Genomic DNA, 22283 nt, shown 5'->3' with positions numbered 1-22283 from the left:
GATAGGATGGCTGATTCAACAAATGCCTTCACAGTAATAACACTGAATGAAAACGGATTAAACTCCCCAATTAAAAGGTATAGATAGGCAGAATGGATAAAAAAATATGAACCATCAATATGTTGCGTACAAGAGACTCATCTTAGACATGGACACAAAGAAACTGAAAGTGAAAGGATGTAAAAAAATATTTCATACAAGCTATAGCCAAAAGAAAGCAGGAGTAGCAATATTAATCTCTGATAAAATAGACTTTAAATGCAAGGATGTTATGAGAGACAAAGAAGGCCAGTACATACTAAAAAAGGTGCAATTCAACAAGAAGAAATAACAATCATTTATGTTTATGCACGCAATCAAAGTGCCGCAAAATACGTGAGACAAACACTGGCAAAACTAAGGGAAGCAACTGATGTTTCCACAATAATTGTGGCAGATTTCAACACATCACTCTCTCCTATACATAGATCAACCAGACAGAAGACCAATAAGGAAACTGAAAACCTAAACAATCTAATAAATGAATCTGATTTAACAGACATATAGAGAACATTACATCTCAAATAACTATGATAACACATTCCTCTCTAGTGCTCACGGAACTTTCTCCAGAATAGATCATATGCTGGGACATAAAACAAGCCTCAATAAATTTTTTAAAAAATTGAAATTATTCTAAGCACATTCTCTGACCACAATGGAATACAATTAGAAGTCAATAACCATCAGAGACTTCGAAAATTCACAAATACCTGGAGGTTAAACAACACACTCCTAAACAATCAGTGGGTTAAAGAAGAAATAGCAAGAGAAATTGCTAAATATAGAGAGATGAATGAAAATAAGAACACAACATATCAAATCTATGGGATGCAGCAAAAGCATACCGCTTTTGAGGGGGAAATTTATAGCACTAAATGCATATATCAAAAAGGAAGAAAGAGCTAAAATAAAAGAACTAATGCAGCAAGTGAAGAAGCTAGAAAATGAACAGCAAATCAATCCTAAACCAAGTAGAAGAAAAGAAATAGCAAGGATTAAAGCAGAAATAAATGACATAGAGAACAAAAAAACAATAGAGAATAAACAACACCAAAAGTTGGTTCTTTGAGAAGATCAACAAGATTGACAAGCCCCTAGCTAGACTGACAAAATCAAAAGAGAGAAGACCCATATAAATGAAATAATGAATGTGAAAGGTGACATTACTGCGGATCCCAAAGAAATTAAAAAAATAATAAGAGGATACATGAATGACTGACTGTATGCCAACAAATTGAATAATGTAGAGGAAATGGACAATTTCCTGGAAACATATGAACAACCTATACTGACCAGAAAAGAAACACAAGACCTCAACCAACCAATCATAAGCAAAGAGATCCAATCAGTCATCAAAAAACTTCCCACAAATAAATGCCCAGGGCCAGAGAGCTTCACAGGAGACTTCTACCAAACTTTCCAAAAAGAACTGACACCAACCTTACTTAAACTCTTTCAAAACATCAAAGAAAATGGAACACTACCTAACACATTTTATGAAGCTAACATCAATCTAATAGCAAAACCACACAAAGATGATACAAAAAAAGGAAAACTACAGGCCAATGTCCCTAATGAATATAGATGCAAAAATTCTCAACAAAATACTTGCAAATCGAATCCACATTAAAAAAATCATACACCACAACCCAGTGGGGTTCATGCAAGGATGGTTCAACATAGGAAAATCAATCAATGTATTACAACACATAAACAAATCAAAAGAGAAAAATCAAGTGATCATCTCAATAGATGCTGAAAAAGCATTCAACGAAATCCAACATCCCTTTTGAAAAAAACACTTCGAAAAGTAGGAATTGAAGGAAACTTCCTCAAGGTGGTAAAGAGCATATATGAAAACCCACAGCCAGCATAGTACTCAATGGTGAGAGACTGAAAGGCTTCCCTCTAAGATCAGGAATGAGACAATGAGGCCCGCTGCCACCACTGTTATTCAACATTGTGCTAGAAGTGCTAGCCAGGGCAATCCAGCAAGACAGAAATAAAAGGCATTCAAATTGGAAAGGAAGAAGTAAAACTGTCCTTATTTGCAGATGATGATTTATATCTGGAAAACCCTGAGAAATTAACAATACAGCTACTAGAGCTAATAAACAAATTTAGCAAAGTAGCAGGATACAAGATTAATGCACATAAGTCAGTAATGTTCCTATATGCTAGAAACAAACAAAGTGAAGAGACACTCAAGAAAAAGACACCATTTTCAATAGCAACTAAAAAAAATCTAGGAATAAATTTAACCAAAGATGTAAAAGACCCATTCAAAGAAAACTACATAACTCTACTAAAAGAAATAGAAAGGGACCTTAAAAGACAGAATAACATTCCATGTTCATGAATAGGAAGGCTAAATGTCATTAGATGTCAATTCTACCCAAACTCATCTACAGATTCAATGCAATCCCAATCAAAATTCCAACAACCTACTTTGCAGACTTGGAAAAGCTAGTCATCAAATTTATATGGAAAGGGAAGATGCCTCACATTGCTAAAAACACTCTAAAAAAGAAAAACGAAGTGAGAGAACTTATACTCCCTGACTTTGAAGCTTATTATAAAGCCACAGTAGTCAAAACAGCATGGTACTAGAACAAAGACAGACATACTGATCAATGGAATCGAACTGAGAATTTGGAGATAGACCCCCAGATCTATGGTCGACTGATCTTCGATAAGGCCCCCAAAGCCACTGAACAGGGACATAATAGTCTTTTCAACAAATGGGGCTGGGAGAGTTCGATATCCGTATCCAAAAGAATGAAAGAGGACCCCTACTTCATACCCTACACAAAAATGAACTCAAAGTGGATCACAGACCTCAATATAAAAGTACCATAAAAATCCTAGAAGATAATGTAAGGAAACATCTTCAAGACCTTGAATTTGGCGGCCACTTCCTAGACCTTACACACAAAGCAAAAGCAACAAAAGAAAAAATAGATAAATGGGAAATCCTCAACCTCAGAAGTTTCTGTACCTCAAAGAAATTTGTCAAAAAGGTGAAGAGGCAGCCAATTCAATGGGAAAAAAATTTTGGAAACCACGTATCTGACAAAAGACTGATATCTTGCATATATAAAGAAATCCTACAACTCAATGACAATAGTACAGACAGCCCAATTATACAACGGGCAAAAGATATGAAAAGACAGTTCTCTGAAGAGGAAACACAAATGGCCAAGAAACACATGAAAAAATGTTCAGCTTCACTAGCTATTAGAGAGATGCAAATTAAGACCACAACGAGATACCACCTCACATCAATTAGAATGGCTGCCATTAAACAAACAAGAAACTACAAATGCTGGAGAGGATGTGGAGAAATAGGAACTTGTATTCATTGTTGGTGGGACTGTATAATGGTTCAGCCACTCTGGAAGTCAGTCTGGCAATTCCTTAGAAAACTAGATATAGAGTTACCCTTCAATCCAGCAACTGCACTTGTCGGTATATACCCGCAAGATCGGAAAGCAGTGACACAGATATCTGTAAGCCAATGTTCATAGCAGCATTATTTACAATTGCCAAGAGATGGAAACAACCCAAATGTCCTTCAACAGATGAGTGGATAAATAAAATGTGGTATATACAAACGATGGAATACTACGCGGCAGTAAGAAGGAACAATGCCGTGAAACATATGACAACATGGATGAACCTTGAAGACATAATGCTGAGCGATGTAATCCAGGCACAAAAAGAAAAATATTATATGCTACCACTAATGTGAACACTGAAAAATGTAAAATAATTGATTTATAATGTAGAATGTAGGGGAACTAGCAATAGAAAGCAATTAAAGAAGGGGGAACAATAACCCAATAAGAACAGATAAGCTATTACGTGTAAATTTAACGTTCTGGGAATGCCCAGGAATGACTATGGGTAGTTAATTTCTGGTGGGTATGGTAGGAATAAGTTTACAAAATGTTGCTCTATTAGGTTATTTTCTTGGTGTAGAGTAGGAACATGTTGGAAGTAAAGTAGTTATTTTCGGTTAGTTGTCTTTTTCTTACTCCCTGGTTATGGTTTATTTGAAATGTTTTTTCATTATATGTTTTTTTATTTTTTTATTTTTTTGGTACAGTTAATAGTTGATTTTTTAAAATGTTCAAAAAAAAAAAACAATGAAAAAAAATATGCAGAGCCCCCCTGAGGAGTTGGGGGAGAATGCAGGGTGTTGGGCTTCCCCACCTCAATGGTTGCTAATGTGCTCACAGACACTGGGGACTGGTGGTTTGATGTGCTGAGCCCTCTACCACAGGACTTGCCCTTGGGAAGACTGGTGCTGCAAAGGAGAGTCTAGGCCTCCCTGTAATTGTGCCTAAGAGTCTCCTCCTGAATGCCTCTTTGCTGCTCAGATGTGGCTCTCCCTCTCTAGCTGAGCCAACTTGGCAGATGAAATCACTGCCCACCCCCCTATGTGGGATCTGACACCCAGGGGAGTAAATCTCTCTGGCAACATGGAATGTGACTCCCAGGGAGGAATCTGGACCTGGCATTGTGGGATGGAGAACATCTTCTTGACCAAAAGGGGGATGTGAAAGGAAATGAAATAAGCTTTAGTGGCAGAGAGATTCCCAAAGGAGCAGAGAGGTCACTCTGGTGGGAACTCTTATGCACAATACAGACAACCTTTTTTAGGTTCTAATGAATTGGAATAGCTAGCAGTAAATACCTGAAACTATCAAACTATAACCCAGAACCCTTGAATCTTGAAGATGATTGTATAAAAATGTAGCTTATGAGGGGTGACAAAGTGATTGGGAAAGCCACATGGATCACATTCCCCTTTGTCCAGTGTATGCATGGATGAGTAGAAATATGGGGGAAAAAAAGGCTCCCAGTGTTCCTTTTTACTTTAATTGCTCTCTTTCACTTTAATCTTTATTCTTATTATTTTTGTATGTGTGGTAATGAAAATATTCAAAAAATAATTTTGGTGATGAACACAAACACACAACTATATAAGGGTACTGTGAACAGCTGAATGTACGCTTTCTATAACTGCATGGTATGTGAATATATCTTAATAAAATTTAAGCAAAAAAAAAGAATGAAGGAGGACCCATACCGCAAACCAAATAAAAAAAATTGTCTAAAAATTGATTACAGATCTAAAAGGAAGAAATTAAAATTATAAAATTTTTAGAATACAACAGAGAAGTAAATCTTCATTACATTGTATTTGGCAATGGATTCTTAGTTATGACACCAAAAGCAAAAGCAAGAAAAGGAAACACAGAATAAATGGACTTCATCAAAATCAAAAACTTTTTTTGCTTAAAAGGAAAATAAAGAACGTGAAAACACAAACCACAGAACAGGAGAAAATATTTGCTAATCATATTTCTGATAAGGGTCTAGTATCCAAATATATAAAGAACTTTACAACAGAAAAGAAAAAGACAAAAAAGCTACTAAAAATGAGCAAAGAAGGAGGGGGCAAGATGGTGGCATAGAGAGCAGTAGAATCTAGTTAGTGCCCTGGAGCAACTAGTGAACAGCCAGGAACAAACAGTAAATAATCTGGAATAACTGCTTTTAGGGACAATCATGACTGCCCTCATGTTGTACACCAATCTAGATCAGGAGGAATGCCTGAGATCACAGCATAGAATCTGTAAGTAAAAACTGCGGAACAGTGCTGGGAGCCCCATCCCCCCACGGCATGCTGAGATGCAAAACCTTGTTGTGGTAGAGAGCAGCATTCTCTGAGCAAGCAAATATAGCTAAACCCAACTCCAACTGGGGTTTAAATTAACAAATGTGTACTGCTCAATACAAGCTACAAACCCCCAATAAGCAAACAGAGGCTTTTGGTGATAACTGACCTTAAAGAGCCAGAGGACTCTGTCTCGGGAGGGGGAGCCCAGAAGACCAGGTGTAACTTTTTTTTTTTTTTTTTTGGCCAAGGGGTGAATCTGAGGGGCTGTAGACTGACTCTGAAAGGGGGCTTTCTGTCCGTTTTTCTCTTTCTCAGCCTGAGTGGCTCAGTGGAGAAAGCCTCAGCCATTTTCAGCTCCCAGCTCTCTGAACCAGATAGGGGTGGAGACAGCAGAGTCAGAAAGACAAAAGGAGTTATTCAAATACAGATATAAGTCCCTAGGGGTTGTATCTTTCCTAAGAGGAAGGAGGTAGGGCCCAACTCTACTACCCGTCTTCCATTCCAGAGCCTGGGGGAAAACAGCCAAAACAGAAACTAAAGGGGCCACACCTCCCTACACCAGTTGGGAGCAACAAGCTGACAGGCCCCACCTGCTGGGCAGGTTAGGAAAAGCATAGCGGCTAGACACCTCACAAGAAAGACTGTCAATCTCTAAGACACACCCACAGGGAGACTTGAAACTGAATATAAACCCATTCTGAGATCTGAACCCCTTCTGGTCTGACAAATCTGATTGAGGTAACCAAGGAAACCAAATGCCTAAGCAACAGAAAACTACAATCTACACTAGGAAAAATGAAGATATGGACCAGTCAACGGAACAAACTTACACCTCAATCAAGATACAGTTGAGACATTGTTTCACTTTAATGAAACAATCTATTAAAGGCTTTCAAAGAAATATGCTAAATCAAATCAAAAACCAAATCAACAAGTTCAGGGAAGATAGGACAAAAAAGATGAAGGCTATAAAGAAAACACTGGATGAACATAAGGTAGAAATAGAAAAGTCTGAAAAAACTACTGACAGAATCTATGGAAATTAAAGGCACAACACAAGAGATGAAAGACAATGGAGACATACAACAGCAGATCTCAACAGGCAGAAGAAAACACTCAGGAACTGGACAACAAGACACCTAAAATCCTACACACAAAAGAATAGATAGGGAAAAGAATGGAAAAATATAAGCAATGTCTCAGGGAATTGAATGACAAACATGAAGAGCATGAATGTACATGTCATAGGTGTCCCAGAAAGAGAAGAGAAGGGAAAAGGGACAGAAGAAATAATAGAGGAAATAATGAAAACGTCCCATCATGACATAAAATTACAGATCCAAGAAGTGCAGCATACCCCAAACAGAATAGATCTGAAAAGGCCTATGGCAAGACACTTAATAATCAGATTATCAAATGTCAAAGACAAAGAGAATCCTGAAAGCAGAAAGAGAAAAGCGCTCCATCACATACAAAGGAAGTTTGATAAGACCATGTGTGGATTTCTCAGTAGAAACCATGCAGGTAAGAAGGAAGTGGTGTGATATATTTAAGATACTGAAAGACAAGAACTGCCAACCAAGAATCCTATATCTAGCAAAACTGTCCTTCAAATATGAGGGAGAGTTTAAAATATTCTCTGACAGACAATGAGAGAGTTTGTGAACAAGACACCTGTGCCACAGGGAATACTAAAGTGAGGAATACAGACAGACAGGAAAAGACACGAGTGAGAGGTCTGGAACACAGTTTGGAGTGATGGTAGTACAGCAATGTAAGTACACTGAACAAAGATGACTGTGAGCATGGTTAAAAGAGGAAGGTTAGGAGCACGTGGGGCACCAGAAGGAAAGAGGAAAGATATAGACTGGGACTGTATAACTCAGTGAAACCTAGAGTGATCAACAATTATGATAAAATGTACAAATATGTTTTTACATGAGGGAGAACAAATGAATGTCAACCTTGTAAGGTGTTAAAAATAGGGTGGTATTGGGGAAAAAATTACAATCAATGCAAACTAGAGACTACAGTTAACAGAAACATTGTATTATGCTTCCTTTAGTGTGACAAAGGCAATACACCAAAGCTAAATGCCTACAAAAGGGGGACATAAGGGAGGGATATGGGACTCTTGGCATTGGTGATATCTGACTCTTTTATTCTACTTTAGCTTAATTCTACCTTTCTTTTTTCTGCTTTTTAAGCTGTCATTTTTTTTTTCTTTTTTGTCTCTCTACCTTCTTTGACTCTTCCTCCTTCTCTGTAGAATAAATGGAGATATCCTTATATAGATAGTGATGATGGTTTGAATACATAAATACATGACTATACAGGGAACCATCGATTATTTACTCAGGAAAGAATGTATGGTGGGGGAACAAAACCATATTTAAAAAAATGGTTTGATGAAGAAACCTTGAGGGCACCACATTGAGTGTAGTAATTCAGACACATAAGAACAAATATTGCATGGTCTCACTGATGTGAACTAATTATAATATGTAAACTCATAGACATGAAATATAAGTTACCAGGATATAGAACGAGGCTAAAGAATGGGGAGCAGGTGCTTATTATGAGCAGAATGTTCAATTAGGGTGAACTTAAGTGTTTGGAAATGGACACAGGTGATGGTAGCACGTTGTAAGAATAACTAACAGTGCTTAATGGTGCATGAATGTGGTGGAAAGGGGAAGCTTAGAGTCACATATATCACCAGAAGGAAACTTGGAGGTTAAAATAAAGGAATGCATAAAACAGTGAATCTTGTGGTGGACACTGTCCGTGATTAACTGTACAAATATTAGAAATCTCTTTCATGAACTAAAATAAATGTTAATAACAGAGTGGTATATAGGGAAAAAATATACCTAGTGCAAACTATGTACTACAGTTAGTAGTATTTTAATATTCTTTCACCTATAGTAACAAATGTACTATGCCAATACTATGAGTCAATAATGGAGTGGGGTGGTTAGGGGTATGGGAGGATTTGAGCTTTCTTTTTTTGTCTTTATCTCTTTTCTGGAGTAATGAAAATGTTCTAAAAATTGCAAAAAAATTAATTGTGGTGATGGATGCACAGCTGTATGATGATACCATGGTCAACTGAGAGTATACTTTGGATCTTTGGATAATTGTATGGTATGTGAACAGTCTCAAATAAAATTAATTTTTTTTTAATTGGGCAAAGAACTAGAATAGACATTTCTCCAAAGAAAATATACGAATAGGCACATAAAATGATGCTCAGCATCATTATCCATCACAGAAAGGCATATCCAAACCAATGAGATACAATTCACACATACTAGGGCGGCTATAATCAAAAGATAACAAATGTTGGAAAGGATGTGGAAAAACTGGAATGTTCATACCATGACGGTGAGGATTTTTAAATGGTCCATTTGCTTTGGAAAACAATCTGGCAGTTCCTCAAAACATTAAATATAAGGTTTACCACATGACCCAGCAATTTAACTCACAGGTATATACCCAAGAGAAATGAATACATATGTCCTCTTGAAAACTTGTACATGAATGTTCATAGCAGCATTATTCATGTTAACCAAAAAGTGGAAACAACCCAAATGCCTATCAGCTGTTTTGAATGGATAAATAAAATTTGGTAAATCTATAAAATGGAATTATTTGACAGTAAAAATAAATGAAATACTGATGCATGTTACAATATACATGAACCTTGAATACATCGTGCTAAATGAAAGAAGACAATTGGAATGACTACATACTTTATGATTTAGAATTATTTTATATAAAATACTCTTACCTCCAGAGCTGATTTCTAGTTCTGTAGAATCTCTTTCCAAACTCCCAGCACTGCTAACAATATTCATTAAATGGATTGCAGTCCAAGCAAAAGGCATGCGATATTTCCCAAGTCTTTGGCAAAACTGATCTGCTTGACTTTTCAGCTTCTCCAGTTTTTCCTTGTTCTGCAAAACAGAACTTTACACATTTATGATTATGCTCAGAAGAAATCAATTAAAGGCCTTTTCATACTACATAAAGGGACAGACTAAGAATACTCAATTCTCAGCAAAGATGGAAAAACAACTATCTACCATTCAGAGATTAATAAACACCATATAAACTTAACCACTTAACAACTTCAACATAGTGAATAAATGTATGTGTAGAGTAAGTCTTTAAAATTGTGATTCTCTCATCTTGGGAAAAAGAAAGGAGGCAGAACAAGTGCCAAATATGTTTATGTATTGCCAGTACTATTTTAGGAAAACAAAATTAGCCATGTCAGCAACTGCTAACTACCAAAACACTCTAGTTTATGACTTGTAGAATTTTGTTTCTCTGAAAAAGATGGAAGCAGTTAAGCCAATATGAAATAATCCCAAACTTACGGTAATCTTGAAATGGGGGGGTGGGCACAAATGGGCCAATGTTAATCAAAGAGTTGCACCAAATGAAGCAAAGAAAAAAGTATTATAAGAGGATTAATCCCTAGAAAAAAATTTATGGTCCAAAGTACATGCATACTGGAATACATTTTGGGACTGACTCCTTTAGGCCACCCCAAAACAAACACTAAAGTGGCCCTGCAAAAGCAAAAACTGTTCCAAGATTGAAAACCTATATAAATCTCCCAAATATTCTATTCCATATAGGTTGACAGTGGGGTATACTCTAACGACACTATCCAATTATGGGAATAAGGTCCAGGAAAAGATGGAAGGACCGCTAAATGGCAGCACTGTTTATTGCTATGTCTAATATAACATCAAAATAGGTTCTTGCTTTAAAAGCCTAGTATCAACTGTACTTAAATTCATTAGCCTAAGAAGAAATGTTAGGGAAGAATGGAATAAGCTGCTCTGATAACCATGAGATTAATATAACAGAGAATATTTAACTTGTAAAATGGGTATGTAAAATAACAACCTGGGGAAAGTCAGAATACTTTAGGCCTGAATTGAACCAGATAGCCAGGAATCACAGAATATCACGTGCTCAGATCTACCTTGTGGAAAGAAAAAACATTTTCTAGATTTTGGTGGCTTGTCCAATATTCTTCAAGTGTACCTATCCTAGCTGATTCAAGTATGTAATCTTGTGTTCAAAAATCAAGGAACACTTGCTATTCTTGTAGTTAACTGTCTGGAATATGTAATAATTGGTCACCAATTTTTCCCTAAATTTATTCAAATTGAAGAAATGAATAAACTGATGGCAAAGCAGAGACTGTATTTTCTATTTTTACTATATAACTTGATCATTTCTAGCCAGACAGGGGCCTAGAATACTTCTGTTTTTCTAGAAAAGTTTCCATTAATTTCACTGTTTCATAAATTCAGGAAAATTTTTAATTATTTGAGTTAAACTGAATTTAATTAGTTCTCTCCCAAAAAAAAGCCTTTTTTAAAAAATCAATTACTTTGGAGTGGGGAGATTTTAAAGAATAGTACAGCACATGACACAAGCTAGGTGACAAAGGGAAAAAGAAAGAAGAAAGGAAGAAGGTAGGAAGGCCAATAGAAAAAAAGAACTAGCGCTGAAATTCTTTAACATGTTATTTATAGTATTCTCCCAAATTACAATACTAAAAATGTGTCTGAAATGAAACGCATGACATTCTACCTTGAAAGCATCTGCTTCTTTGAAAATCATATATGGTTCTGCACATTCTCCGATGTCTCCTTGCTGTAGGACTTTTTCCAGCTGCAAATGCCAAAAAAAAAAAAAGGAAATATTGATTAGGTTTTTTAAAAAGCCATAAATCCATCTCCATTTAATATAACACAAAAATGCAAAATTACAATTTTTTAAAAGGAAACCCACAAAAAATATAACTAAATCATCAATAAAATAGGTCCCACTTATCATATTTCTAACAAATGTCCCACTATCACCCTATAAAATGTTTAAGGATTTTTAAAAAGATGTTTAAATACAATAGGATGAAAGTCCAAGAAGAGTCAAGCACATAGGAAACTAGCACAACATAAAACTGTTACTTCAAATTAGTGAGCAGAGGATATATTTAAAGAGCTCATACAAATTAACAAGACTGAATAAGAACAATCCAATGAAAAGGATGCAATTACAAAGGAGTATGTATATATACATATACATATATATATACACACATACACACACACACACACATATATATATCTTCTCTGAGCTGTAAACTTAAAATTTTTGTATTTTATGTATATTATACCTCAATTAAAAGACCTAAAAAAAAAAAAGGGCTTGTGGGCAATCATCTTTCAACAAATAGCACTGGAAAAACAGCTATCTATATGGAAATTTTATTTACAGTGCTAGAAGGAAACCTCAATACTCTCTTCAAAATAAATCCTGAAAATACTAAATATTGAAACATAAAAAAGAAAACCTTCAAAGCACTAGCAGAAAACACAGTGAATATTTTTATAGCCAAGAAGTGGCAAAATCCTTTATTAAAACAAAAAGAAAAAAAAGTTATTATATAAACGAAGTGAAAAGAATGACACATTGTCCACATCATTAATATTTAAAGTTTCTCTATGGCAAATAAATAATCTATCTATCTTAAAAACCAACAAAAAAACAAGAAGAAAATCTGCAACACATGTAACAACATTAAACTATTCATACTGTAAAGAAAATGAAGAGAAAACCTACAGACAGGAAGAAAATAGTTGAAAACCATGTATCTGATTAAGTTTTAATATCCAAAATATATAAAGAACTTCTAAAACTCAACAACTAAAAGGCAAATACCAATTAAAAACTGGGAAAAGAACGTGAATAGACACTTCACCCAATGGCCAATAAACCCATGAAAAGATGCTCAACATCATCAGCCATGAAGGAAATGCAAATCAAGACCATAATGAGTTACATGACACACACTAGATGGATAATACCAAGTGTTGGCAAAGATGCAAAGAAATAAGAAACCATATATAGTACTGATAAGAATGTAAAATGATGCAGCTGCTGTGGAAAACAATTTGGTAGTTCCTTAAAAAATTAAACATTGAATTATAATCTGACCAGGCAATTCTACCCCTGGGGATATATCCTAAAAAATTGAAAATAGAGACTCGAACAGATATCTATACAACAATATTCACAGCATCATTATTCACAATAGCCAAAAAGCGAAAGCAACCCAAGTGTCTATCACAGATGAATGGATAAACTAAATGGTATAGCCATTCAAGGGAATATTACTCAGCCATAAAATGGAATGAAGTTCTATACTAGAACATGCATGAACCTTGAAGACATTATACTGAATGAAAAAATTAGACACAAAAGGATAAATATTGTATGATTTCACTTACATGAAATATCTAAAATAAGCAAATTCATAAAGACAGAAGGTAGATTACAATTACCAGGGACAGGGATGAGTTGGGGGAGTAATTGCTTAATGGGTACAGAAGTTGTTTGCAGTGATGAAAAATTTTGGGTAATGGATGGTGGTGATGGTAGCACACAATACTGTGTAAATAATTAATATCACTGCACTGAACACATGAAAAAGTGGTTAAAATGGGAAATTTTGCGTTATATTTGCATGTGACAGTAATTTTAATATATAATATATATCCTACAAATTAATAAGAAAAATGTAAATACCTCAATATAAAATAAGCATATGATATAAAAAGGAGTTTAGAAAAGAAACAATATGAATGAACAACAAATAGATTAAGGTATGACCAATTTCACTAGAAACTAGAAAAAGCTTTTAGATTGTTATTATTAGCGAACATTTTCTATTTTAAAAAAAGTGTTTTGGAGGTAAGAAATGGTGTGAAAAAACAGGTTTATTTATGTCTTACTACTGCACATGTAAACTGACTACTGCACATGTAAACTGCTAAAACATAGTTGGTAATAAGAATTAAAATTTTAAATGTGCCTATCTTTTCACAAAGATCCACTTCTAGGGAGGTATTAGTAGCCAAGATAACAATTATATAAACATGTATCTACTTATAATATTTGGGAAAACTTCAATATGTAAATATTTATGCATAAGGCACTGAGAAATAAAATATGGTACATTCATAAAATGTAATACCATGAAGCCATTTTAAGAAGATGCATATTTAAATCTACTGACAGAGCAAGGTTTATGAAGTATTGTTGATTAAGAAGTAGTTCAGGAAACAAGTGAAGAATGAACTATATGCCTACAGATACACAGGAATATTACTAGAGAACATTCATTAAACTGATAATAGTGATTACATACGTAGCACTAGAATTATGAATAATTTTTTGGTTTCCACATTTCCTTGTAATGACAGTATTCTATGTGAATAGATAACACATTCATATAGATCAAAATTTTAAAGGTACAAAAGATTTGGAGAGAAAATTTCCCAAGCAAACCCATGCCCCAATCAAGATGGCAGAATAAGATGCTGCAGGGCTCCATTCCCCAACAGAAGCTTTGAACAACAGCAAAGAACAATAGGAACTTCTCTCCCAAAGTTCCAGAAAACAGTTCAAGACTGCAGTAAAAGGTGGGTATTAAAAGCAGTTGAGGTATGTTTTAGTTACTCCTCCAGGAAAGTAGGTAAAAAGCCAGGAACTGCGTGGACTGGACACCACAGAGCAATCTGTCTTTGGGCATACTTCATACAACACTCATGAAAACGTGGAACTGCTGAGATCAGCGAAATCTGTAAGTTTTTGCGGCCAGGGGACCCGCACCCCTCCCTGCCAGGCTCAGTCCCGGGGGAGGAGGGCTGTCAGCTCCGGGAAGGAGAAGGGAGAATTGCAGTGGCTGCTCTTATCGGAAATTCATTCTACTGATTCAAACTCCAACCATAGATAGACTGAGACCAGACACCAGAGACTCTGAGAGCAGCCAGCCCAGCAGAGAGGAGACAGGCATAGAAAAAAAACAACACGAAAAACTCCAAAATAAAAGCAGAGGATTTTTGGAGTTCTGGTGAACACAGAAAGGGGAAGGGCGGAGATCAGGCCTTGAGGCGCATATGCAAATCCCGAAGCAAGGCTGATCTCTCTGCCCTGTGCACCTTTCCTTAATGGCCCTGGTTGCTTTGTCTATTAGCATTTCAATAACCCATTAGATCTCTGAGGAGGGCCGGTTTTTTTTTTTTTGTTTTTTTTTTAAATCCTTTTTGCTTTTTCTAAAACAATTACTCTAAGAAGCTCAATACAGAAAGCTTCAAAGAATTGAAATTTGGGCACGTCAAGTCAAGAGCAGAACTAAGAGAGCTCTGAGACAAAAGGCAATAATCCAGTGGCTGAGAAAATTCACTAAACAACACAACTTCCCAAGAAAAGGGGGGTGTCCGCTCACAGCCACCATCCTGGTGGACAGGAAACACTCCTGCCCATCGCCAGCCCCATAGCCCAGAGCTGCCCCAGACAACCCAGTGTGACGGAAGTGCTTCAAATAACAGGCACACACCACAAAACTGGGCGTGGACATTAGCCTTCCCTGCAACCTCAGCTGAATGTCCCAGAGCTGGGAAGGGGGAGCAGTGTGAATTAACAGAGCCCCATTCAGCCATCATTTGAGCAGACTGGGAGCCTCCCAACACAGCCCAGCAGCACAGAACTGCCCTGGGGGGACGGCACTCACCTGTGACATAGCACAGTCATCCCTCAACAGAGGACTCGGGGTGCACAGCCTGGAAGAGGGGCCCACTTGCAAGTCTCAGGAGCCATACGCCAATACCAAAGACTTGTGGGTCAGTGGCAGAGACAAACTGTGGCAGGACTGAACTGAAGGATTAGACTATTGCAGTAGCTTTAAAACTCTAGGATCATCAGGGAGATTTGATTGTTAGGGCCACCCCCCCTCCCCGACTGCCCAGAAACACGCCCCACATACAGGGCAGGCAACACCAACTACACACGCAAGCTTGGTACACCAATTGGGCCCCACAAGACTCACTCCCACACTCACCAAAAAGGCTAAGCAGGGGAGATCTGGCTTGTGGAGAACAGGTGGCTCGTGGACGCCACCTGCTGGTTAGTTAGAGAAAGTGTACTCCACGAAGCTGTAGATCTGATAAATTAGAGATAAGGACTTCAACTGGTCTACAAACCCTAAAAGAACCCTATCAAGTTCAGCAAATGCCACGAGGCCAAAAACAACAGAAAATTATAAAGCATATGAAAAAACCAGACGATATGCATAACCCAAGCCCAAGCACCCAAATCAAAAGACCAGAAGAGACACACCTAGAGCAGCTACTCAAAGAACTAAAGATGAACAATGAGACCATAGTACGGGATATGAAGGAAATCAAGAAGACCCTAGAAGAGCATAAAGAAGACATTGCAAGACTAAATAAAAAAATGGATGATCTTATGGAAATTAAAGAAACTGTTGACCAAATTAAAAAGATTCTGGACACTCATAGTACAAGACTAGAGGAAGTTGAACAACGAATCAGTGACCTGGAAGATGACAGAATGGAAAATGAAAGCATAAAAGAAAGAATGGGGAAAAAAAATTGAAAAACTCGAAATGGACCTCAGGGATATGATAGATAATATGAAACGTCCGAATATAAGACTCATTGGTGTCCCAGAAGGGGAAGAAAAGGGTAAAGGTCTAGGAAGAGTATTCAAAGAAATTGTTGGGGAAAACTTCCCAAATCTTCTAAACAACATAAATACACAAATCATAAATGCTCAGCGAACTCCAAATAGAATAAATCCAAAAAAACCCACTCCGAGACATATACTGATCACACTGTCAAACATAGAAGAGAAGGAGCAAGTTCTGAAAGCAGCAAGAGAAAAGCAATTCACCACATACAAAGGAAACAGCATAAGACTAAGTAGTGACTACTCAGCAGCCACCATGGAGGCGAGAAGGCAGTGGCACGATATATTTAAAATTCTGAGTGAGAGGAATTTCCAGCCAAGAATACTTTATCCAGCAAAGCTCTCCTTCAAATTTGAGGGAGAGCTTAAATTTTTCACAGACAAAGAAATGCTGAGAGAATTTGCTAACAAGAGACCTGCCCTACTGGAGATACTCAAGGGAGCCCTACAGACAGAGAAACAAAGACAGGACAGAGAGACTTGGAGAAAGGTTCAGTACTAAAGAGATTCGGTATGGGTACAATAAAGGATATTAATAGAGAGAGGGAAAAATATGGCAAACATAATCCAAAGGATAAGATGGCCGATTCAAGAAATGCCTTCACGGTTTTAACGTTGAATGTAAATGGATTAAACTCCCCAATTAAAAGATATAGATTCGCAGAATGGATCAAAAAAATGAACCATCAATATGTTGCATACAAGAGACTCATCTTAGACACAGGGACACAAAGAAACTGAAAGTGAAAGGATGGAAAAAAATATTTCATGCAAGCTACAGCCAAAAGAAAGCAGGTGTAGCAATATTAATCTCAGATAAAATAGACTTCAAATGCAGGGATGTTATGAGAGACAAAGAAGGCCACTACATACTAATAAAAGGGGCAATTCAGCAAGAAGAAATAACAATCGTAAATGTCTATGCACCCAATCAAGGTGCCACAAAATACATGAGAGAAACATTGGCAAAACTAAAGGAAGCAATTGATGTTTCCACAATAATTGTGGGAGACTTCAACACATCACTCTCTCCTATAGATAGATCAACCAGACAGAAGACCAATAAGGAAATTGAAAACCTAAACAATCTGATAAATGAATTAGATTTAACAGACATCTACAGGACATTACATCCCAAATCACCAGGATACACATACTTTTCTAGTGCTCACGGAACTTTCTCCAGAATAGATCATATGCTGGGACATAAAACAAGCCTCAATAAATTTAAAAAGATTGAAATTATTCAAAGCACATTCTCTGACCACAATGGAATACAATTAGAAGTCAATAACCATCAGAGACTTAGAAAATTCACAAATACCTGGAGGTTAAACAACACACTCCTAAACAATCAGTGGGTTAAAGAAGAAATAGCAAGAGAAATTGCTAAATATATAGAGACGAATGAAAATGAGAACACAACATACCAAAACCTATGGGATGCAGCAAAAGCAGTGCTAAGGGGGAAATTTATAGCACTAAACGCATATATTAAAAAGGAAGAAAGAGCCAAAATCAAAGAACTAATGGATCAACTGAAGAAGCTAGAAAATGAACAGCAAACCAATCCTAAACCAAGTACAAGAAAAGAAATAACAAGGATTAAAGCAGAAATAAATGACACAGAGAACAAAAAACAATAGAAAGGATAAATATCACCAAAAGTTGGTTCTTTGAGAAGATCAACAAGATTGACAAGCTCCTAGCTAGACTGACAAAATCAAAAAGAGAGAAGACCCATATAAACAAAATAATGAATGAAAAAGGTGACATAACTGCAGATCCTGAAGAAATTAAAAAAATTATAAGAGGATATTATGAACAACTGTATGGCAACAAACTGGATAATGTAGAAGAAATGGACAATTTCCTGGAAACATATGAACAACCTAGACTGACCAGAGAAGAAATAGAAGACCTCAACCAACCCATCACAAGCAAAGAGATCCTATCAGTCATCAAAAATCTTCCCACAAATAAATGCCCAGGGCCAGATGGCTTCACAGGGGAATTCTACCAAACTTTCCAGAAAGAACTGACACCAATCTTACTCAAACTCTTTCAAAACATTGAAAAAAATGGAACACTACCTAACTCATTTTATGAAGCTAACATCAATCTAATACCAAAACCAGGCAAAGATGCTACAAAAAAGGAAAACTACCGGCCAATCTCCCTAATGAATATAGATGCAAAAATCCTCAACAAAATACTTGCAAATCGAATCCAAAGACACATTAAAAAAATCATACACCATGACCAAGTGGGGTTCATTCCAGGCATGCAAGGATGGTTCAACATAAGAAAAACAATCAATGTATTACAACACATTAAAAACTCGAAAGGGAAAAATCAATTGATCATCTCAATTGATGCTGAAAAAGCATTTGACAAAATCCAACATCCCTTTTTGATAAAAACACTTCAAAAGGTAGGAATTGAAGGAAACTTCCTCAAGATGATAAAGAGCATATATGAAAAACCCACAGCCAGCATAGTACTCAATGGTGAGAGACTGAAAGCCTTCTCTCTAAGATCAGGAACAAGACAAGGATGCCCGCTGTCACCACTGTTATTCAACATTGTGCTGGAAGTGCTAGCCAGGGCAATCCGGCAAGACAAAGAAATAAAAGGCATCCAAATTGGAAAAGAAGAAGTAAAACTGTCATTGTTTGCAGATGATATGATCTTATATATAGAAAACCCTGAGAAATCGACGATACAGCTACTAGAGCTAATAAACAAATTTAGCAAAGTAGCGGGATACAAGATTAATGCACATAAGTCAGTAATGTTTCTATATGCTAGAAATGAACAAACTGAAGAGACACTCAAGAAAAAGATACCATTTTCAATAGCAACTAAAAAAATCAAGTACCTAGGAATAAACTTAACCAAAGATGTAAAAGACCTATACAAAGAAAACTATATAACTCTACTAAAAGAAATAGAAGGGGACCTTAAAAGATGGAAAAATATTCCATGTTCATGGATAGGAAGGCTAAATGTCATTAAGATGTCAATTCTACCCAAACTCATCTACAGATTCAATGCAATCCCAATCAAAATTCCAACAACCTACTTTGCAGACTTGGAAAAGCTAGTTATCAAATTTATTTGGAAAGGGAAGATGCCTCGAATTGCTAAAGACACTCTAAAAAAGAAAAACGAAGTGGGTGGACTTACACTCCCTGACTTTGAAGCTTATTATAAAGCCACAGTTGCCAAAACAGCATGGTACTGGCACAAAGATAGACATATAGATCAATGGAATCGAATTGAGAATTCAGAGATAGACCCTCAGATCTATGGCCGACTGATCTTTGATAAGGCCCCCAAAGTCACCGAACTGAGCCATAATGGTCTTTTCAACAAATGGGGCTGGGAGAGTTGGATATCCATATCCAAAAGAATGAAAGAGGACCCCTACCTCACCCCCTACACAAAAATTAACTCAAAATGGACCAAAGATCTCAATATAAAAGAAAGTACCATAAAACTCCTAGAAGATAATGTAGGAAAACATCTTCAAGACCTTGTATTAGGAGGCCACTTCCTAGACTTTACACCCAAAGCACAAGCAACAAAAGAGAAAATAGATAAATGGGAACTCCTCAAGCTTAGAAGTTTCTGCACCTCAAAGGAATTTCTCAAAAAGGTAAAGAGGCAGCCAACTCAATGGGAAAAAATTTTTGGAAACCATGTATCTGACAAAAGACTGATATCTTGCATATACAAAGAAATCCTACAACTCAATGACAATAGTACAGACAGCCCAATTATAAAATGGGCAAAAGATATGAAAAGACAGTTCTCTGAAGAGGAAATACAAATGGCCAAGAAACACATGAAAAAATGTTCAGCTTCACTAGCTATTAGAGAGATGCAAATTAAGACCACAATGAGATACCATCTAACACCGGTTAGAATGGCTGCCATTAAACAAACAGGAAACTACAAATGCTGGAGGGGATGTGGAGAAATTGGAACTCTTATTCATTGTTGGTGGGACTGTATAATGGTTCAGCCACTCTGGAAGTCAGTCTGGCAGTTCCTTAGAAAACTAGATATAGAGTTACCATTCGATCCAGCGATTGCACTTCTCGGTATATACCCGGAAGATCGGAAAGCAGTGACACGAACAGATATCTGCACGCCAATGTTCATAGCAGCATTATTCACAATTGCCAAGAGATGGAAACAACCCAAATGTCCTTCAACAGATGAGTGGATAAATAAAATGTGGTATATACACATGATGGAATACTACGCGGCAGTAAGAAGGAACGATCTGGTGAAACATATGACAACATGGATGAACCTTGAAGACATAATGCTGAGCGAAATAAGCCAGGCACAAAAAGAGAAATATTATATGCTACCACTAATGTGAACTTTGAAAAATGTAAAACAAATGGTTTATAATGTAGAATGTAGGGGAACTAGCAGTAGAGAGCAATTAAGTTAGGGGGAACAATAATCCAAGAAGAACAGATAAGCTATTTAACGTTCTGGGGATGCCCAGAAATGACTATGGTCTGTTAATTTCTGATGGATGTAGTAGGAACAAGTTCACTGAAATGTTGCTATATTATGTAACTTTCTTGGGGTAAAGTAGGAACATGTTGGAAGTTAAGCAGTTATCTTAGGTTAGTTGTCTTTTTCTTACTCCCTTGCTATGGTCTCTTTGAAATGTTCTTTTATTGTATGTTTGTTTTGTTTTTAACTTTTTTTTTCATACAGTTGATTTGAAAAAAGAAGGGAAAGTTAAAAAAAAAAAAAAGAAAGAAAAAAGACAAACAAGGAAAAAAAAAAAAAAGATGTAGTGCCCCCTTGAGGAGCCTGTGGAGAATGCAGGGGTATTCGCCTACCCCACCTCCATGGTTGCTAACATGACCACAGACATAGGGGACTGGTGGTTTGATGGGGTGAGCCCTCTACCATAAGTTTTACCCTTGGGAAGACGGTTGCTGCAAAGGAGAGGCTAGGCCTCCCTGTATTTGTGCCTAAGAGTCTCCTCCTGAATGCCTCTTTGTTGCTCAGATGTGGCCCTCTCTCTCTGGCTAAGCCAACTTGAAAGGTGAAATCACTGCCCTCCCCCCTACGTGGGATCAGACACCCAGGGAAGTGAATCTCCCTGGCAACGTGGAATATGACTCCCGGGGAGGAATGTAGACCCGGCATCGTGGGATGGAGAACATCTTCTTGACCAAAAGGGGGATGTGAAAGGAAATGAAATAAGCTTCAGTGGCAGAGAGATTCCAAAACGAGCCGAGAGATCACTCTGGTGGGCACTCTTACGCACACTTTAGACAACCTTTTTTAGGTTCTAAAGAATTGGGGTAGCTGGTGGTGGATACCTGAAACTATTAAACTACAACCCAGAACCCATGAATCTCGAAGACAGTTGTATAAAAATGTAGCTTATGAGGGGTGACAGTGGGATTGGGAATGCCATAAGGACCAAACTCCACTTTGTCTAGTTTATGGATGGATGTGTAGAAAAGTAGGGGAAGCAAACAAACAGACAAAGGTACCTAGTGTTCTTTTTTACTTCAATTGCTCTTTTTCACTCTAATTATTATTCTTGTTATTTTTGTGTGTGTGCTAATGAAGGTGTCAGGGATTGATTTAGGTGATGAATGTACAACTATGTAATGGTACTGTAAACAATCGAAAGTACAATTTGTTTTGTATGACTGCGTGGTATGTGAATATATCTCAATAAAATGATGATTAAAAAAAAAAAAAAAAAAAAGGAGTTGAATCTCATGGCGCCCTGGCAGGCCCCTCCCCCCAACCTCCCCCAAATAGACCAGCCCCCACTCCCAGTGTGAGCCCCTGGTCCTGGTTACAGAGACAGTTGAGTAACACACATGCATATACTGGGAGCATGTATGTCTGGCCCAATCTCCCTGGTCATGGCTGGGGAACTCGACATCCCAGAAATTGCCTTGCATGCATAAGG

The 22283-nt window shown here is 37.0% G+C and overlaps 1 protein-coding gene across 9 annotated transcripts in view; it reads right to left on the bottom strand.

Annotated features, from left to right (window-relative positions):
* Window positions 1–22283, bottom strand: part of DOCK7 (dedicator of cytokinesis 7) — a 325545-nt gene that overhangs the window by 209984 nt on the left and 93278 nt on the right. For 8 of the 9 annotated variants that reach the window (XR_005215342.1, XR_005215344.1, XR_005215343.1 and 5 more), the window contains exons 10-11: window positions 11351–11431; window positions 9525–9690 (exon numbers count right to left, since the gene is read on the bottom strand). Coding sequence is in view for 2 of the 9 variants with exons in the window: in XM_037827046.1 (XP_037682974.1) it covers window positions 9525–9690; window positions 11351–11431 (247 nt within the window). In the remaining 7 variants the exon portion in view is untranslated. Of the gene's footprint in view, window positions 1–9524; window positions 9704–11350; window positions 11432–22283 lie in introns of all 9 variants that reach the window. The other variant, XR_005215347.1, reaches the window with a different exon arrangement.

This window comes from Choloepus didactylus, chromosome 2 (assembly GCF_015220235.1).
Source record: "Choloepus didactylus isolate mChoDid1 chromosome 2, mChoDid1.pri, whole genome shotgun sequence".
NCBI lineage: Eukaryota > Metazoa > Chordata > Mammalia > Pilosa > Megalonychidae > Choloepus > Choloepus didactylus.
The sequence above is the reverse complement of the archived record's forward strand: the minus strand, read 5'-3'. Positions and strand labels throughout refer to the sequence as shown.